Source organism: Bombus pyrosoma, linkage group LG1 (genome assembly GCF_014825855.1).
Source record: "Bombus pyrosoma isolate SC7728 linkage group LG1, ASM1482585v1, whole genome shotgun sequence".
In the NCBI taxonomy this organism is placed as follows: domain Eukaryota; kingdom Metazoa; phylum Arthropoda; class Insecta; order Hymenoptera; family Apidae; genus Bombus; species Bombus pyrosoma.
The window spans coordinates 9,983,309-10,002,655 of NC_057770.1; the positions used below are offsets into that span (position 1 = coordinate 9,983,309).

At 34.9% G+C, this 19,347-nt stretch overlaps 1 protein-coding gene and 1 non-coding gene across 7 annotated transcripts in view; both read right to left on the reverse strand.

The window, feature by feature from the left end:
- LOC122566131 (CTTNBP2 N-terminal-like protein) overlaps nucleotides 1–19,347 on the reverse strand; it is a 31,537-nt gene that overhangs the window by 7,696 nt on the left and 4,494 nt on the right. Inside the window, exons 1-6 of one of the 6 annotated variants that reach the window (XM_043722928.1) lie at nucleotides 18,707–18,753; nucleotides 2,454–2,509; nucleotides 2,210–2,250; nucleotides 1,417–1,570; nucleotides 1,275–1,322; nucleotides 539–654 (exon numbers count right to left, since the gene is read on the reverse strand). In XM_043722928.1, coding sequence (XP_043578863.1) covers nucleotides 539–654; nucleotides 1,275–1,322; nucleotides 1,417–1,570; nucleotides 2,210–2,250; nucleotides 2,454–2,509; nucleotides 18,707–18,714 — 423 coding nt within the window. In that variant the 5' untranslated portion in view covers nucleotides 18,715–18,753. Of the gene's footprint in view, nucleotides 1–538; nucleotides 655–1,274; nucleotides 1,323–1,416; nucleotides 1,571–2,209; nucleotides 2,251–2,453; nucleotides 2,510–12,909; nucleotides 15,251–17,976; nucleotides 19,073–19,347 lie in introns of those variants that run through there. The other 5 variants (XM_043722939.1, XM_043722949.1, XM_043722959.1 and 2 more) reach the window with 5 other exon arrangements.
- Nucleotides 3,056–3,128, reverse strand: Trnaf-gaa. The gene has a single exon. It is a non-coding gene; the product is annotated as a tRNA-Phe (tRNA).

Consider the following 19,347-nt stretch of genomic DNA (forward strand, 5'->3'; position numbering starts at 1 on the left):
TTTCTTAAATCCGATAAGGTTTTACAAAAATAAGCAATCTGCAATAATGGAAGTGAAAAACCCAGTTTCTGCAATTATTTATTCCTCAAAAAGAGTATATATTGACACACAATACATAATTATATATATTCGCAATGTACAATATCTTGTATCTCATAGTCGCATCGGCTGCCTGACTCATTTGATTACCAAACATAATCATACGTCATTATTATCTCTTGTTTTGAATTTTTATTCTATTTTAAACGTGTTTAAGGTCATCGATACTTTTAATTAAATTTCCTTCATTTAAAAAATGTATTTTTACTTGGTTGTCTATTTCGTAATCTTTTCTTTTTTTTTTTAATTTCAAACAATTTGATGTTGTTGGTAAAGACAATTTTTAGGAGAAAGTTTCACGAGTTAAATGGTCTATTCATCAGTTTGCTCGATTGCGCTATCGCGAGACGAGATATCGCGATGTCGTAACGATGAATCACGCGTTTGATTAAAGTAATTATATTGCGGCAAGATATATATTAAACCATTTGTTACTTACTTGACAATTCGTCTCCAAGTCAGCGTAGTAACCACCTTTCAGACCGCGACAGCTGAATGAAGTGGCTGGAATTGTCGTGAGAGCTGGAAAATCCACTCCTGGCTGTCCTGTCACCCCTAAATTATAAGATCATGTTTCATTGTACGACTTGATCGTTCCCTTTTAAAAATTCACTGACGTTTTAATTTCCAACAGCGAAATTTCTACTTTATTTATTTTTCCTTTTTCCTTCATAGTTCGTGAATACGATGAAAAATTTAAAAAAGTGTGCAGGGATTCCATTAAGTCATGCGAGTTAATTCTTTTACATGCATTTAAAGCTTCTTATAGTTGCTTGAAAAATGTTTTATTTCGTGTCATTCAAAACGATTCTACCGCCTATAGCATATTATCACAATCATTTATTTTTGTTCTTATAAAACATTTTCTTTTTTAATTAATTCATAATCTTGAAACTTTTCCTCTAATTTTGCTACAAATTTTCCAAACACCCTAGTATACATACATGTCATTACAAGACTCTATTACAAGACATGAAAGTCAGTATTAATTGATAATCTGATTTTCTTTTCTTTTTCCATCGATCGAGATCGATTTCTTGGTGATCCACGGTATTAGTTGTCACATTGGTCAGTTACAAAGGATATTAACTAGATGCATGCGATTTATTCTATTGGGATAGAGGAAGCTGAAAGAGAAAGCGGCTGGTGTACTTATGCAGTATTATTAATAATACCCGCTCCTTTGAGCCATTCCTTGAGAAGATCCACATTGCCGAAGAAGACTGGGAAAGAAAGGCGAAGAAAATATTTTAGAGACAGAACGGAAGAGGGTTAAGAAGTGTACTTTCGGTGTTAATAAGAATATGGCTTAGAAACCTTGATAAATTTGGTACTCGCCATTCTTCTCAGATGCCAGCCTTTTCACTATTTTTTTCAACGATTCCTCGTTCTCTATGGATGCTTCTATACTGGATAAATCCAACTCTGACGAAAGTTCTGGCAGATTTGCTTTTTTGTTACTAGTTTCTGACTAGAAGTGAAAGCAATTCGTAATGAAATTATACAAAATATTAATGCGTGTTAAGTGTATAATAATTAGACTGAGGATTTTTATGCATTTATTGTTTATGGGAAATTTGAATGTACATAATAATACGCTGCATAAGATTGTAACACTATAAATATTATAATTACGTTAGTATACTTGCATATGAATCAGTTAATTATCTATATTAATTAAAGCAACGTAATATTCATAAAAATTCGTAAAATGTATAATATACATGGAATATCCAAAGTAAAATACTCGATATAATACTTAATAGATGAAACAGATCTCTTAAATCATCTTAGAATTAAACAAAAATTGATTAATTAAAAATCTTGATTTTCAAGGACTCGAAAGTTTTTTAGTTTCGAGAGCTTCCGAGTATAGCATCTCTAACTATTATTTAAAATATATGCATTCGCATAAATATCCATAGTCTAATAATAATTCTTGTATGACAAGTAGTCTTAGAATATTTGAAAATACTTTGCTACTTTTTTTAACACATTTTTATGACTTCTTTCGTAGTAATAGCAGTGTGAATAGAAGACATTGAATGTAGATATGTATTGTTATTTTACACGGTAGAAGCTAGAAACGTTAATGAGCGATCATAGTCACCTCTGCTTCGCAGTTGCTGACCATGAAAGTGACCATTGAACCTGAAAAACCGAGCGACACGTAAACTTCAAATATTCAGAAACGAAATTTATTATCAATTCCTCGAAAAATGATATTTCATTTTCCGTGTTTTGACATTCAATAATGCTAACGTAACATCCTTGTAATAAAAGTTATACATATATAAACGTATGTAGATTAAAACATATTGAGAGAAATCGAGAGGTACTCTAATCATACTTACATAAAAATATGATTACTTCGAGATATGCCATTCTCGATAAATTCTTGTTCATGATTCTGTAACAAGATATAAGCAAATTCTTTGATACTTGTATATCTCTTTTTGTTATCTCAGATCAATCGAATTTCTTCGTAATTAGAAAGATATGAAGTATTATAATGAGTAATAAGTTCGGTCACAATTTCTTAAGAAAACACGTCAAGTGTTATTAATTTCATATGAAATCTATCTATATAGTTAAAGAGATTTTGTTTATCCCATTTCTTTATAAATTTATCTTATTTTGTCTTTCATCAAAAAATTCACACGTACATATTTCTACATTCTTAATTTATTATATAATTCTTTGCAATATATACGTGGTGAAAAGCTATTTTTCGCTAAAGCAAACTTATTACTCAATTCAATACATATACAATATACGGATGCCATATACACAGATAAGAAATAATAATGTTGCTATCTATAAAATCAAAATAAATAAACAGATTATACTACAAATATTCTAGATATTCTAGTTATTTCTAGATATATTAAAAAACGATATAGAAAAATAAAAATATAATAAAAGCTCAAATCTTCAAGAGAAAAAATAAAGCCACTGCCGAAACCCGGGATCGAACCAGGGACATTTAGATCTTCAGTCTAACGCTCTCCCAACTGAGCTATTTCGGCGCTGAAAGAACATCTCTCTATACTTAATAACAAGCAGTTATTATACAATTCGATCAATACCTTCTATTAAAAATGTTTAAGTAAAAATTATTTTAGAATCTAAACTAATAGTTTAGTTTCAAATTAAAATTTCATAAGATACGGTTCTAACAATAAAGGTTTTCATAAAACGAAGCTTTAAGTAAAGAGATGACATTTAATCGCTTATATTTCATACTATACATAAGGCTTATACATTCTCGTGAACTATTAACGAGAATAAATAAAATACCAAGAACCTCGCTTAATCGTGATAATAATCTCGTAAGATTTATGTAGAAACACATTTTATAATTGCTCATGGAGTTATTATTATCTTAATAAAATCTTCGATGGTAATAATTTTTATTACTATTTTATTATTATTTTTTTATTAGGTCTATAATTAATAGAAAATTTAAGTACCTTTAATTTGCAAACAAATTTACGAAAAAATACGATTGAAACAGATAATAATATATACATAACAATAAAAGATAATAATAAAATATATGAGAAGAAAGCAGCTAGAAACGAAGAATAAGATAAGAATATTAAAATTCTATGGAGTAGTCGCTAAAAATATGAACATAGTACGTAATAAAATAATCTATTTATATCAGATACAAATTTCTTATTTATTATTATCTCGCCGGGAATAAAATATTCGAATACTCGTCATAGAAAATTTATCTGATATACAAAACCTTTCGATTAATACTGCAATGATACGCGATTCATCATGATATTAAGTATAGTGTTCTTTATAATATTCCATTTCCTCATCTATACTCATAAAAACATAAATTTGCATGAATATCCGCAATCTGTTTGTTAAGCATAAACTACTTCCTACAGACCGCATATATTACGTACATTCTATGTATTTTCCAGAAAACTAAAAAAGCAGTTATCGTTTCTTCAATAAATTCCTATCTGATAAGATCAATCAAATATTGTCCTCCAACTAAAAAAAAAAAGGAACAAGAAACAAAAAAAAAAACAGAAAATAAGTGGCAAATAAATTATCCTCGATAATATTTCACGATCCTTTCACGCTCATCTCACTTACACGTAAATCAATGATAAACGGCCAATTCGAATTTACTAGAAGAAAACGGCCCGTTCGATCGCGATGATACGATCGGCGAAGGACTCGTGCGCGAACGTAGCTCGTGATCACCCGTGAAAGCGATTATCCTAATCAAATCCCTGGCCGTGGTAATGGGGTTTCCATTACGCCGCAATCCGCGACGAGTGGAAACACCACGTCACAATATCGGCCGTGGCTCAGTGACATTCAATCGAACATGAAACATGCCAGCCTCGTTGTCGGAAGAAACAGATAGCCCCAACGTGCTCGTTTTACTCCTCTCTTCATCTTCCTCTTCGTCTTTGTCGTCGTGGCGGGTGACGCAACCAAGAAGACGGTAGAGAATATCTTGTTCATTCTCACGGTTCACCGATTCACCGGACTTTCAAAATGATTACGGTAGTCATTAAGTTGCTGGTTGGCATTTGATGCGACGCGCAATTTATGGTTAATCCTTTGGGCAAACCGCGATGAGTATTATAACGAAGTACTTTCACTCTCTCTCGGTTTGCGACGTGCGGACTCCTCTCTCATTCGATATGAATCCGGCTCGTTATCGTTTCACCCTGTCGATAACCGGATTCGTAGCTTATTGCTTCCTTTCAGTTAATTGATATTGGCTGTTTAACGATCGCCACGAATTCCTAGGACCGTGTCGAACAATCATTTTAACGGAACTTCGTTCCTCTTCCATTATGGCGTACGATAAACTATCTTCTTTTGTTAAAACGTTTTTATCTGTCATTTCTTAATTCTTTCATTTTTCAAGACTACAGTGACTAATAAGAGATACCGTAGATTACGAATAACTATGTAAATTCAGATTTTTGTGATTATAGATTAAGGAAGTGGAATCTAAACAGAAGATTAGATATTGCTTTATTTTAAACGTGCAGTCTGTGCATTTTTGCATATTTAAATTGCGCATAAGTACTTAAACATCCGCAGTCTACTTATATAACGATATAACGAACCATATATAACGATCATTCGTAACGCGTTAGGAGTTGTGTATAGTTTTGATTTCAATTACCAGGATGTTCAATAACGAATACGATATCACGTTAACAAATAGTAACTCGAATTTATTTTTGCTTTTCTTTCTTCTCGTTGGCAGTAGGAAGTTGAAAAATCAATTTGCACTTCGTAATGTACGTGCACTAACACCGTTGCGTCCCTTCAATCATTTCCGATCCAATTACGTTTTTCTATCATTAGAACAAAAATGTTTGAAATTGAGATACGAAGGAATCGTCGTTGGAACGATTTTTCGTTTCAATTTTATGTCAAAGTTTTACTCAAGTTATTGGTTATTAAATCAAGTTCAACTAAATTAATTTTAATTGCTGCAAGTATAAGTACGATGTAATTCATTTCTACCAAAAATGAAACGGCACGTAAAAAGATAGGGAGTCATTAAATAAAAATATTATCGTATCCAAAAAATTAAGCATTTCGCGTGTCAAGTTAACTTACTTCTCCCGATTAGTAGATTAAAATATTAAATATCGTTGAAGTAAAAGTAAAATTGAAACATAGAAATTTTAGAACCGCAGCGGAATTAACAAAGTATCGATAGAAACTTTTAACTAACTCTCTTGAGCACGATTATCGCTCATCGGAGTATTATTAAAATTGTACGTGTTCTAACGAAACGAGAAGGATAACTATTGCAAACATAATTCTATTAAAAAGTTCCCTGCATTATGGGACGAGTCCACGGTCTCGCAACGATTATCCCCCGTCCTAGATAATTCCTAATTATTATAATTCTCGTCGAAACTCCGACTTGATTGACTTGACTTCATCTAATAAAGGAGTATTTTGAATTTTCAGCGATCGATCCCTATACCATCGCTATAGCAGAAGGGAAGCTTACTGCAGGGCACGGGCGGATAGTGATGTTGAAACAATAGCCGGCAGATAGCGAAATAAAACTTGGCGTCTTAACGAGCGCGTACTCGCATACGTACCGCCTTCCTCTTTTGTAATGCTAATTCAAAGGAGGCAATTATTTCAGGAGTAACTGGTAACCTTCTAGTTTCTCGAACGACAGTAAGTATCGTCTTTAGTAACCGAAGAATAGGTGCGAAAATGACCGTGTTATTATGTGGAACATTTAATGAAAAATGAGAAAATTCGATGAATAAATGAATATATATATGTATATACTCTATTTAAAAATTGTCTTTAGAAATGATATAACTTCACTTTCAACAATTCCTAATATTTATCTAATATTCTATATTTTTAATATTACTGAATGTAATTTTCAAGTTTAATTAAACATTTCTAATAATTAAACTCCAGGTGTTCATGGAGATTCAAGTTCCTATGAAGATAATAAGGTAAATAAAGAAATGGAACATAAATAACATAAATATTACAACAGATATTTCACTTTCGATGTTTTATATATCTTTGCATGTTATATTGTATTCTGCGGATCTTTCCAAATGTAAATGTCTTATAAATGTATAAAAATCCGCAATCTAATAATAATCGTGAATCGATGTCTCTTATTAAATACACGTACGAATATAAATATGAATACTTTCATAAAATCCCTCTTTAAACGTGATATTAATTTTCAATAATTTACCATTTTTACCACTCCTTTTTGATGTTAAATATATTAAAACCTTGCTTTAAATACGTCAAGATAAGCTGAGCGGGTATGGTTTTTGCCAATTAAAGAGACAAGATAACATTGGTAATACGTGTACGGTAATAAGTATTATTATCGGAATTATAATCGTGATTAAACAATCGCAGAGGGGAGCTGCGGTTCTTTTCATTAAGTCACACGTTCATTTCCGGTTATTTTGTTCACCTTTGCACACTCGAAATCTAACAAGGCGATACGGGAGAGCATCACGTTAAGGTAACAATCGAATGAACGAATCGAGTCGTCAGATATTATCACAAACACTGGCTGCGTGTTACGAGAAACAGATTACTTTTCCCAATGAAGTTGAATCGGGAAAGTAAAGATCGTAAGGCTGCTTTGGAAGGTAAGACTGGTTGATTAAACGAAAATCTTTATTCGTCGACTTTTATGTAGAGCAAGGTACAAAGTCGATAATAGAAAAACCTAAATTACGCAAAACCTGAAAGAAGACATTGATCTTCTTACGTTTTCTTCGTGTCCTTTACTTGCCTCCTATCTCCGGCACAAAGTTTGCTTTACAATCATTAATCTTACGCTAAACTGTTACGTTATAACTAATAGTCTTTCGGCATGTCGGCTGGATAGTTCTACTCTATTATCTTATCAAGATGTTGAAATCATTTAATGGCTGTCTTGCGAGAAACTTGGACAGACGATTACAGGTTTCAATTGACTTTTCGATCGTTAGTTTAATGATTAAGTTAAAACAATTCGTGATAGCTCTCGGATATACTATTGAAACTGGAGAATTTTTGGAGAAGAGATCTCTTTCCTTTCTTTTATCTTTATATGATTGCTTATAGTCAAGTCAAACGTTATAATATGTCGTTAGAGACTCAGTTGAAATCAAATAAGTCAAATTTGACAATTTTTGTGAAAAACTTGGTTCGTTTTAATCATTTCAACGGCTGAAATGTTTATTGAAATTGTACAAGTTATCTTTTACAAAGAAGAAACCTATATTAAAGTATGATCTAACAACAGAAAATTTGTCGCGGTATATAGGATGAGATGTTTGTTTTAGTTGTTTCTTTATTATTTTTACATTAAATTGCACGTATGTACAGCGGTAAGCAAGTATGTATTATTATTGATTTTGTCGATATCATGGAAATATATATCACGTCCGGAGATTTACTGTTGCTTGTTTTAATTATCTCGTTATTACCTTTAATAAATTACGCATATAGTAATGTTGGAAAAGTATGTATTGTTTGATTTTCTCAGTATCAAATGTCTTCCACGTTCATTGTTCAAACAACTTGTAAAATTGAAACAGGCAACGAGATCTTTCTCTTTTGCCATTCGTTCAGCTTCGTTGAGGCGAATAATAGCGAAGTTAATTACATGAATCAGCCGTAACATTTTTCGAAGTATTTTGTTACAGTGTAAAAGAAGAAATTTTCCTTTCCATTTATAAGGTAAAAGTAATCGTTAACTTTGTTCCTCTAATCATGTATTTCTTTGTATTGATTCAGTCGTTTAGTTCATAAACTTTTTTCTCCGATGAAACCATTCCAAATTTTTAAGAATGAAGATTTCATCTTTTTGTTCTCCTTTTCTCTTTTTTAAGGAATTTGATGTCTTATTATTAGACATTAACAAAGAAACCGACGTGTTTTTTGAAATTTTTCCCATGTGTGCGTGCCACCTTACGTAAAGCATTGTATTCATTATGGGAGAGTTCTTGTAACTGCTTGTTTCTTTCGTGACTGAGTTTTGGTGCTATAATCCCTTCGTACCGAGGTATTTGACTTCGTGTCTTTTTCTTCTTTTGTTTCATCCCGATAATACGTGTTTCCTCCGATTACGTGAGATTTCGCGAATATAAATAGAAGGAGAATATTCGTGAAAGATCTGAAGTGCAGAAGCAGAGGTGAAATAATCAGCGAAATTTTCCGCCTTAAATCTTGGCTTCATTTTCTCCAAATTAATATTTCACTCTACGTCAATCTTCATTCAGTTTCCATGACAGATTCATGGAAGATTCCGTGGAGAACAGAAATCGAAGATTTATATATAGAAAATAATCTTCTTAAGGTGCAGCAGTAATAAATTTCAGAAACTGTAAAAGTAATTGTTATACTGTCGTAAATACTAAGACATCTATCAGTTCCATAAAGAAAAATTCGGATAGAATTGACTTTATGTGGTATTACATCGTATATTATAAATAAAGCATATGTGTACGTACAATGCGAGTGAAACAACGGATTTATAACAAAAAGATTGGAAAATAAAAGCAGCGAAAAAGCGTTCGATTTAAACATCAGCAGAATCGTGTTGTACAATTCAACTAAAATTAATAGCAAAATTTTACGAATATTAAATTGCCCGTATTAATCGATATTTACAAGTAAATTTTACAAACTATAAATTATCTGAACAGCCTGTTTAACAAAAAATTAAAAATTATAAAAAGGAAATCTATAATCTATAGTTTGTAATTTATAAATTTACTAACGTTATCAATTAATAATTATTGTACAAGAAAATCCAAGTGTTCCAATACTTGTGACCGGCGATGTACATTTTACAACTTTCTCGCTTGTACCGTTACGACCTTTTACTAAAAGGAAACATAACGACAAACATATGGAACAAAATTCTGTCGGATAAAAAAAGAAAGGAAAGGTACAAAAAAAGACATCTGTTCGATTCATCCCAGTCGTGTGATACACAAGCATCATGAGAACGCGAGGACGCGCGTGTTTTCGGTTCAGGAAATGCTGAACGCTCGAGATCGTTATAGAGCGGCGCCTTATGAAACATCCTGTTCACGAATATATGTCCGACACATACGAGAAGGCACGAGACTTTCGGTTGTACTCTCGGTGACGGGGAGACAAGCTCGTCGTGTCGGAGAGAAGCGGAAGTGCAAGCCTCCTACCGTCGTTGGCAACGGCGTTTATCGTGTCGCTGTTGACCCTAAGCCACGGAAAATCTGCCCGCGTTTAAGATCCCAACTGCAGAAGAAAGGTCATTTCAGGCCACTCACCGACGCCTTTGCCGGTGAGGAAGATCGTCAGATACCTTCAGAACGAATCTGATTACCGTCCCCGTGGCAAAAGATCTTAGAAAGCGGCGAACCGACCACGGCAACCAATATTGAGTCACGTTGAGACGAGCTGCGAATCTTCCGCACCGAATCGACACGATCCTCCTTGTGTTAGTAATGCGTTTTCATTGCAATCCAACGCGGCGTTTAACTAACAATTGTCGTTTCAGTCAGTCGGCAATATTCACTAGAGGAATCGTGGCGCTCTATAATTTTCAACGAAATTGTCGCTCGAAACGGAGAATGTCGAAATAATAAACGCTATGATTATCAACGGGAGAAACGATACTTATTTCGTCAATAATAAATAGGTGGAAGTAACTGGAAGATCTCTCGGTTTTAAATTGCTTCTTCGCGGATGTCTAATGTTACAATCGAGGGGCTTTTTTTCAAGCTATCGCTTTCGTAAAAACGTTAATAATAAGCGTTAATAGCCTACTAAATATCGAAAATACGTCGACTAAATGAGGAAATATAAATCGAATCGTGCGTAAATTGATAAAGTCCAACGATGAAAGAAGAGAAATGAAGCTTAAGCGCTTCTCTGAATTGGTTTAATAATAGAATTGCCAAACCTGTCGAAATGATGAGCTGCAGATCCTTTCTCTTTTTTATTATTAAACGTATGAAAGTACTTTCGATAAAATTGACGTTGATTTTTATTGGAATGGAAACATAATTATGGAGGCTGTGGAGAGAAGTGGACGATACTTATAAAGTTCTAGACATCAAGACAATGAAGAAAGTTCATGTACAAAAACGTCGTTCCCAACTTTTATATCCCGACGCTGTCGTTCGGACGAAAAAACTTTCAACAGTTTTAACATTTTAATAAGAACTTTAACAATTTCTTCATATTCTCTTCAAACATAAATCTGCAAACGATAAAGAAATACCATTAAGTCGGAAGCAAAACAAAAGAACATAGCAGAGTCAATTATAAACTTTATGCATTTATGAGAAATTTAAAGATGCAAAAATGCACAGAATGCGCGTAATACACAGAAACATATAAAATATCAAAAGTTCGAAACTCGTTATAACATTTACAGAGTGAAACAGAATTTCCCTGCAGATAGTATTCATTAAAGTATGAGTTTGTATAAATATCCACCGTCTAATTACCTGATACGTATAGTAATTTAGATACGCGTTAAAGATCGGCAGTTCTAGTGTAAATGCGCTGAGTTACCGAGAACATTGCGTATCACTAGCAGAGACGGAAGCGCGACGAATGACTTATACGATTTATTGAGCAGACGTTGATCCGGAAGACGAGCCCACTTTCGCCAGCAGAGTAGCGTGCACAGTGTACACGTTAGGCTACCTACGACCTCACAGGACACTAGGCCCGCTTCACACATGCGATTGCGATTCCTCACGGCCTCTCTTTCAGACACCTAAGAAACAGTGATTGTCCTCCGCGTTTTCTCGCGTGATACGAACGTGACGAAGGAGGGTGGCCGCGCTGGTAGTGGAACTATGACATAAGTGAAATTACCAACACACGTGCTACCGGTATACACACGCAGACACTTTCTGCACCGGCTCTGTCGCGATCATATCGCGCGCGCTACCGCGATTATCCATTACGGACGTAATCATAAAATAATGAGGATGATTTTCTAGGATACTTATGAAATATTATATTCAGTAAAAAAGAAACTGGTATATCCACAGGGAAATAGGAGAAGAACGAACACAGCTCTTATCTCGTGATTTACGTCCTTTCTTCTTCTTCTAAGCAAATTATGACATTGTTCGAGTTACGGGCGTTAAAAATATTATTCATTGTTCAATATATTATTCATTGTTTTTTAAATGCGTAATGTATCATTTTGAGTTTAATACGAAAGATAGGCAAGAAAGGTGAAAACATTTCCCTATCGATTTAAAGATTGTTAAGAGGAAAGGGGTGTAAAAGGGGGATGCGGGTACTCTTGATGGTTTCTATCTCGTCTACGAAAACTAGATATCCTATTTTCCCAACGAACATGATGCTTTCTACGTAATATATAATATACGGTAACAATCCAGTTAATTTCTCAGGAACGTAAAATGTTACGTCTTCGAATGCTAATTCATCTCTATATGTGCCTGAGTATAGTAATGCGTCTTACGTTATTAATTTGTAACCACGGCTTTCTCCGCGAAATTGTTGCTATGTAATAATAGAACAGGAGGAGGAAAAAAATAGAAGAGAGAAAAATGGATTTAGTTTTGCCCGTGGAAACCGGAACTCGGAAGCGAATCTATTCGGCGGATTTATAGGTTCTGACGTGCATGACGTTGCCGAGGAACAGCTTGGTAGAAGTGTGTTCCTTCCATCGTGAGATACAACGCAATGTCGACCATGGGAACCCCTTTTCTTTATGTTTAATTAATCACAGTCATAATTATGCTGTTCGACGGAGCTATATTGTTTTAAGCCGCTTAGTATTTAAGCCGCTGTTTACGTCATACTTGTAGTGTCACGAAAATGGGTCAATATTGAAAAAAAATATTGAATTTGAAAAAAACATATATATATATTCCATTTAAAAAATAGAAAATATCTGAAAATAAAATGAACCAATGTTAATGACAAATAATAAATTTTCGAAATATATAACATACGTATAATTACACAATATTATATTCTATCTGTAAAGTAGGACGCAGTGTCACGAAAATTAATTATTGGGAAAAACGTATATACGTTTGGGATAAACGTATAAACGTAAAAGTATATAATATATAATTTTATATCGTTACATTCGACTTAGGGAATAAATGCTTATCAACGAAGAATTATGTAATTTTCTATCACGTAAAATACTAACTTACCTGTAGAAAAAATCAAGATTAAAATATTTAGATCGCTATAAAGATAAAAAGCAGTCATTATTCCAGTAATTACATGTTTAGTAAACTACTTTAAATTTAAACGTGGAAATTTATGAGAGAATAAAGTTCGGTATAATCAGAGGAGATTATGGCGCATACAAAACCATAACGTCAAGCTCGATATTCGCATACTATGCATTGGGAGCACAAGATACCTTTGCCATCCTTCAGTAGTTTTAACAAAGTTTCTTTCGATCTTCCTGCGCGGAACAACGAAGTTTTCATTCCCGCCATGCCGTAGAAGAATATCAATGAAAGCGGGAAACAAAAGAGGTCTCGGTGAATTGGATCAACGATAAAAGAGGAACAAGGGGTGGTTTCAAAACTTTTTTACTCGGTTTCTCTTTTTTTATGCTATCAATATCGTATATTCGTATAATTTTAGCGGTACATCTTTTTGTTAATCGCCTTTCGCGTATTCAACCTCCTTCGTGTCGATTATACGTTCTCAGACTCCAAAAAATAAGGGTTCTTTTTTTGTGCGTTTCACAATCGAGGAACATACCGCACTACTTTTCCCACCGCTACGTATTTTTGTCAATTTTACGATTCTTATAATATATATAACATCTCCATGATATATATATATACACACATAATATTCATTTACTGCTCTCGCAAAATGAAAGTTAAATCGGACAAGGGTCTATGGAGCGGATCGATTAAAAGATATGATCGATGAGAACAGTAACCAATGTTAAAATATTCTACGAGGTGATAAACCAGTCATAGATGCGACGAATAAAAACTCGATACAGAGTAGACGCTATACTTCGATAAAACAATCTCGATATTGTCTATACAAATACATCTGCTGTACATACATAAATTACAGAACAATCTATTTGTATCAGGTATAATCAGTAATAGTTTGCTACGATTGTACTTATCATTTATTATCACCATCTAAATCATATCACTTCTTACCTCCTAATTCAGAAGCGTAAACGTAAACAACACGTAAAACATTAACGAGTTACCTTATCCTACGTGTATATAGGTAAAGAACATTTCTAAGAAATGACGAAACAGAAAAAGATACCGCTAGTCTCATTCATCAACATCGCACGTTTTCTACGGTTTCTCAAGAAATAGTGTGAAAGCACAATCTCCCACGTTTATTGCAACGCGCGGCGAATCACAACAAATAGAATCAATGCCGAACGATTTATCGTCAATCAAGATTATACATACGTATGTACGTGCGTAACATCCAATATCTCTCTTCTGTCACCCTTGCGAATCACTTTGCTCGTATTCCTACGGAAACGGCTCGAGGATACGATAAACGGCACACATCACCCGGTGACACGGGACAAAATGTTTGATACTTTCGCTCCCGCTTTTAGAATCGTATCACTGATCGAAATATGAAAAATAGAAAATAAAAAATACGGCGATGTCCGCCAACAACGAAGAACAGAGTCGTACGAGCAACAATAGTACCACCGGTACTTCAGAGCAATCGGTGTACATCAAACAAGTTGGATGACGCGCGGACCAGGACCAAGTTGAAGGGTGCGCGTCGCGAACGAAACGTAGGACGATACTGAGGAGCCGTCCGCTAGGCATGCAAACCTCATACCGCGCAAGGATCTCGCGAATCCTCGCTTCTTTGTCCATCGACTGTCACGGCTCGCTATCTCTATTCCACTCTTTCCATTCACGTTTCCAGCTGTTATCCCATCTCGCTTACGCTCGCCCCGCTCACTTCCTCGCTTTCTCGCTTCCTCGCTTCCTCGTTCGAGTTTGCGATCCTCCCTCTGATGTTAACCTCTCGCGCTCTCTTCGTCTCCTAGCTCCCTTGCATAGACGACCCCATACGTATATATGTGTCAGTATGTGTATGTGTGCGTGTACTAGGTGTATCGGACAACCTAGCCGGCGAGCGCACGCGCTATACGCGCTGCTTACCTTTTACCATCCTTACCAGAAGAGAACAACCTCACACCCACTCTCACCTTCTCTCTAGGTCCCCCTCCGGCTTCCTCTTTCTATCTCCTTCTGCTCGCATTTCCTGTAACCCTCGCGCGCTCCTTGGTCATCTTCTTCCTATGTGACCCGATGTTATCTGTAATGCTTTCTCTTTTCTTCGTTCCTCAGATACATTTACACCTTGCACAAATTCTAACTCTCACGTTTGCGTGTAAGTAGATATGTAGTACTTGTAGATGTATGGTATCACATCAAGCGTATACGTATAACGTGTATGGCTGTGTAGCTTCTGTTGAGTTGCTCCTACATCTTCACATAATCATCGTCTTCCCCCTTTTTAATTCGCTCTCCTCTTTTTTACGCTTCACTCTCGCTTTTCTCTCGCTTCGCTCTTTATTACGACTCGTGTCGCAACGCGCCGCTCTAAAGCGTTTTCCTTCGCGTCTCGACCTTCTCTTATCCTGAAAAAAATCCTCTACTTCATCCCCAAGGATTTATACTTGTTTCAATGTAGCCCGCTTTAATTACCCTCCGGTTTCTCATTTTCTATGTTTTTTTTAATCACGTCGTCCCGCGAGATTTCAACGTATCGCAGATTACCCAAGTTTTCTTCTTTCTCCCCCTTTTGTTACCCGTATAGCTGCTTATATCGCTGTGTTTTTATCGAGATCCTCTAGAAATTTTTCCCGTGAAATCGAGAAACTTCGATCGAGATTACATCTCTCGTTAAACAGACTTTTCGTTAACTCCGAAGAAAGTGAATAGGATGCACGACGGTACGGTTACGCAACAGATGGAAACTTCTCAAGTGACATCGGAAAGAAACAACAACTACAGGCAATGAATTTCTAAATATATAAACGAACAAATATTTTACATTTCTCGCATCCTTCCCTGAGCGAATTAAACAGAACTCGAGCGGGCGAAGTTAAAAGAGGTTTCTTTCGCTTCTTTAATATTCATTCTGCTTAACGAACATCTTCTTTTTTTTTGTCCTTCTCTTTGCACGAATCTTTCATCTTGAATAAATCGTTGTTAGGTATTCCCAAAGTATGAAGAAACTAGGGAGATTGCGCGTGTTCCTTACGAAATGCAGCATAATATTTATGCATTTGACTGGAACATTCTCAAAAAGCAAAAAAGAAAAGAAAAAGAGAAAAAAATGAAATATTGTAGCTAGCACCGAACAAATATCTGTGTTCTTTAAAAAAAAAAAAAGAACTCGCACACTAAAGACAGTCGACGCGCGCGCGCACTGAATATTTTCACACGTTTTATGAAATCACGGTCGCATGTAAAGTATACGAAAGGAAAGTGAGATACATCTTTAAATAACTCCGATACATCGTTTTTTTTCCTTCTATGTATGTATGTGTGCGCCTGTATCTGTCGACAGGAATGTGTGAGTGAACGAGTGTGTAAGTGAATATGTAACAGTGTATGCGTGTGTATACGTGTACATCTTTCATACGTTTATGAGAACGTAATTCCATCCATTTATAATTTATACAAGAGAAACTGTGTACAAACGAATAATTTTATTCATGTCCTTGTTATAAACTCTGTATTGTGGGAACGAAATTTGTACAGACATTTCGTAAGATGTACCGAGCTCGGCGGGTAAAGGATTTTTACAGCCGAAAATTATTCTTAATAGCCTCGTACGTACACTTGGAATCTTTTTAAAAGATTTACGACGAACGACGCGTATATGCGCGTAATAGAGACATTCGAATTTATTTCATTTACGCGTTTAATAAATAGAAAAATTAATAAACAAGCGTCATACGAAGATATTGAGAATATTTCTGCTTTTATTTTTGATTCGGAAATCGCCCGTTCCACCTGATAAGATACATCTTACGGAACACTGTGGATCAATAAGATCATTGATATTACTATTATTCAACATTCATGATTGCGCGACTGGCCTGAATCATTGGAAATTTTCTCTCAAATCAAACGATCACGTTCATAGAAACACATAGAAAATAAATTGCCTCCTGTGTTTCTTTGATTTGCGATCATTTATCGACAGTCGTGATATCTGAAAAAATCTCAACGTGGATATGATGGTCGCGTGGACTTCGAATAATACTACTTTGCATATAGGTATTGTCGAAACGATAACGTTCAGTTGATTTCTCTTCGTAACTCCTCATACCTGTCCCGGAGAAAATCAACAAGTTCACGATAAGAACCACTTCCAGACTTATTCCTGTTTTAGCTGCTTGTCTCGAATAAATTCGTTCAAAATGCTTTCGTCCAAGGCGTAACATCATCAGTATATTGACGATGCACGCAATTACGTCAGGCAAGGCAGTGATTATAGCATATACTGTTAAGTCATCTCACGTCAAGTCGATCAATTGTTTCAAGAAATTTTTAACAATATTCTTGTATATATTTATTAAAAGTTGCTTAAACTGTATTTTAAAAATTATGAAAATCATGGTAAATATCAATAAAATATCGTTAAAATCTTCCTTGTTCCTGTAAAAGGCGAGTTCATATTCTCAGTGTATAATCATTTTTATCTAATGAAGTAATCATGTTTAAAAAAAAATAAAGGATATCTTCGATGGAAATCTGGCAATTGGATGATTTAACGTGAAATAACCCTTCCATATCTTTCCCTACCTAAAAGTATTTCTTTTATTAACATATTACATGGTCTAGCTCCCTGTTGCATAAACATTTATTATTCACGTCCACTGTTAATAACAGTATCGTTTTTTCTTACGAATAGCACGTTACAACGATACTAATTTTATCTAATGACTTTTAGTGTAATTCGGAAAGATCGCGGATAATAAACTACAGAATCTACAGAGTCTACCTTAAATAGTTCAAATAATCCCGTTCTTTTCTTCGATTGATTCATTTCGACTATAGTACAATGTTACAAGCATGATTCGTGGTTGGTTGTGGTGATGTATCGCTATGGATCCATAGATCCGTCCGATGGCGAGATCTAACAATATAGGTAATGATATCTTATGGTACGCGATGTATAATCAATCGATGAACAAGTAGTTCGAGCACTAACGTTTCTTTTCGTTGATTCAGAAACGTTGCTTAATGGAATCCCGCGTTGCGTAGTTCCAAACACACTACCCCAAGTTTTATTCGTGTAACACGGCTTTCAGACTTTCTTAAACGTTAATAATGCTTACTTTTTTTTTTGTACCCGCCGTTAAATCAACGTGGCTTTGTCTGAAATCATATTCACGAGTTCTGAATTGCGTTCACGTATAAAAAGGATCATATAGAAGAACAATATCGATTCATCGGATACTCAAGGAAGTTAATCGTGCAGCAAGTTTCAAAAGAACATTCTCGTTACCAAAAACCTCCCATAATTTACAGGCAATATTAATAACTTTTATTTAAGAACCAATTAACGTAACATAAGAAAACAGGAAGAATAGGACGTGTTCGTTAAAAAATTATGCAATGAAAATGATTCGAGATAAGGGAAGAATAATTTAATAATTTTAGAAGTATTTAATTAACATGAGATGCTATAGAATGTTATAGAATAATTGAACTTCTACAAGATATATAAAATTTTAATAAAATGTAAAATATCGTAAATATCGTAATGACATAAAAGTATAATTTAAAAAAAGTAAAAGTATAATAAGAGAAATAATGGCCTTTTATTCAGTAGCTTCATTCAATCATAATTATTTATAAAGTTCCTCCTAAATAGAAAATATAACGTGTTTGCAACTTGTGCAAATAAGTAGCTTTCTTGAGCACCCGATGAGACTTCTAAAGTCATTGATAAAGAGGGAAGAACATATCAGGAGACAAGAACATAGAAACACTTAAGATGCTGGCACTTGAAATGAAGTTGAAGTTGTTCATCCGTATTAATCGGATGAGAAAGGCAGAGGAGCTTTATTACTAACCTCTTCATCGGAGGCTTGAGTAAAAGCTCCTATTGCCTGTTGGACTTGCGGAGCGGTAGGTCCACTAGTAGGATGCACCGCAGCTTGTTTACCAAGTTTTACGGCGTCCTGCGTTGCTTGAGACTCAGTCCTTCTAATATAAGCAGCCTCCTTTTTAGGTGGTACTACCGGCTTATTTGGCGGCACTGGAGGAGGAACACCGCGAGATACTGGTGGCTTTTTCGAGGGCAGCATACCGGATGCTTGAATCGCCGAACCAGAGCCAACATGAAAACCAAGCTTTCCTGTAGCTTGTGTCGACGGTATAAGTTTTACCGTGCCTCCAGGATTTACAGGAGCAGGTACAACCACACGTTTGTCTACAGCCTGAGGAATGAATACACAGGAGATCCGATTTAACGTTCCGGTTATCCCTTTGAAGCACCCCCACTAGAAGGGCACATATAGACGATCGCTGCATTTAAGATAATGATTAAAAACAGAAAGAAAAAAAATGGGGCAGTCGAAATTATACCAAATCACCAGTCTAAAGCAAAGAAATAAATCAATTGCCAGAGAAATAGTAATTGAAGATGTTTGAAGAAGAGATCAGCTTGTTACCTAAGCAATTTTATGATAGATATGTTTATTAATTTTTAACT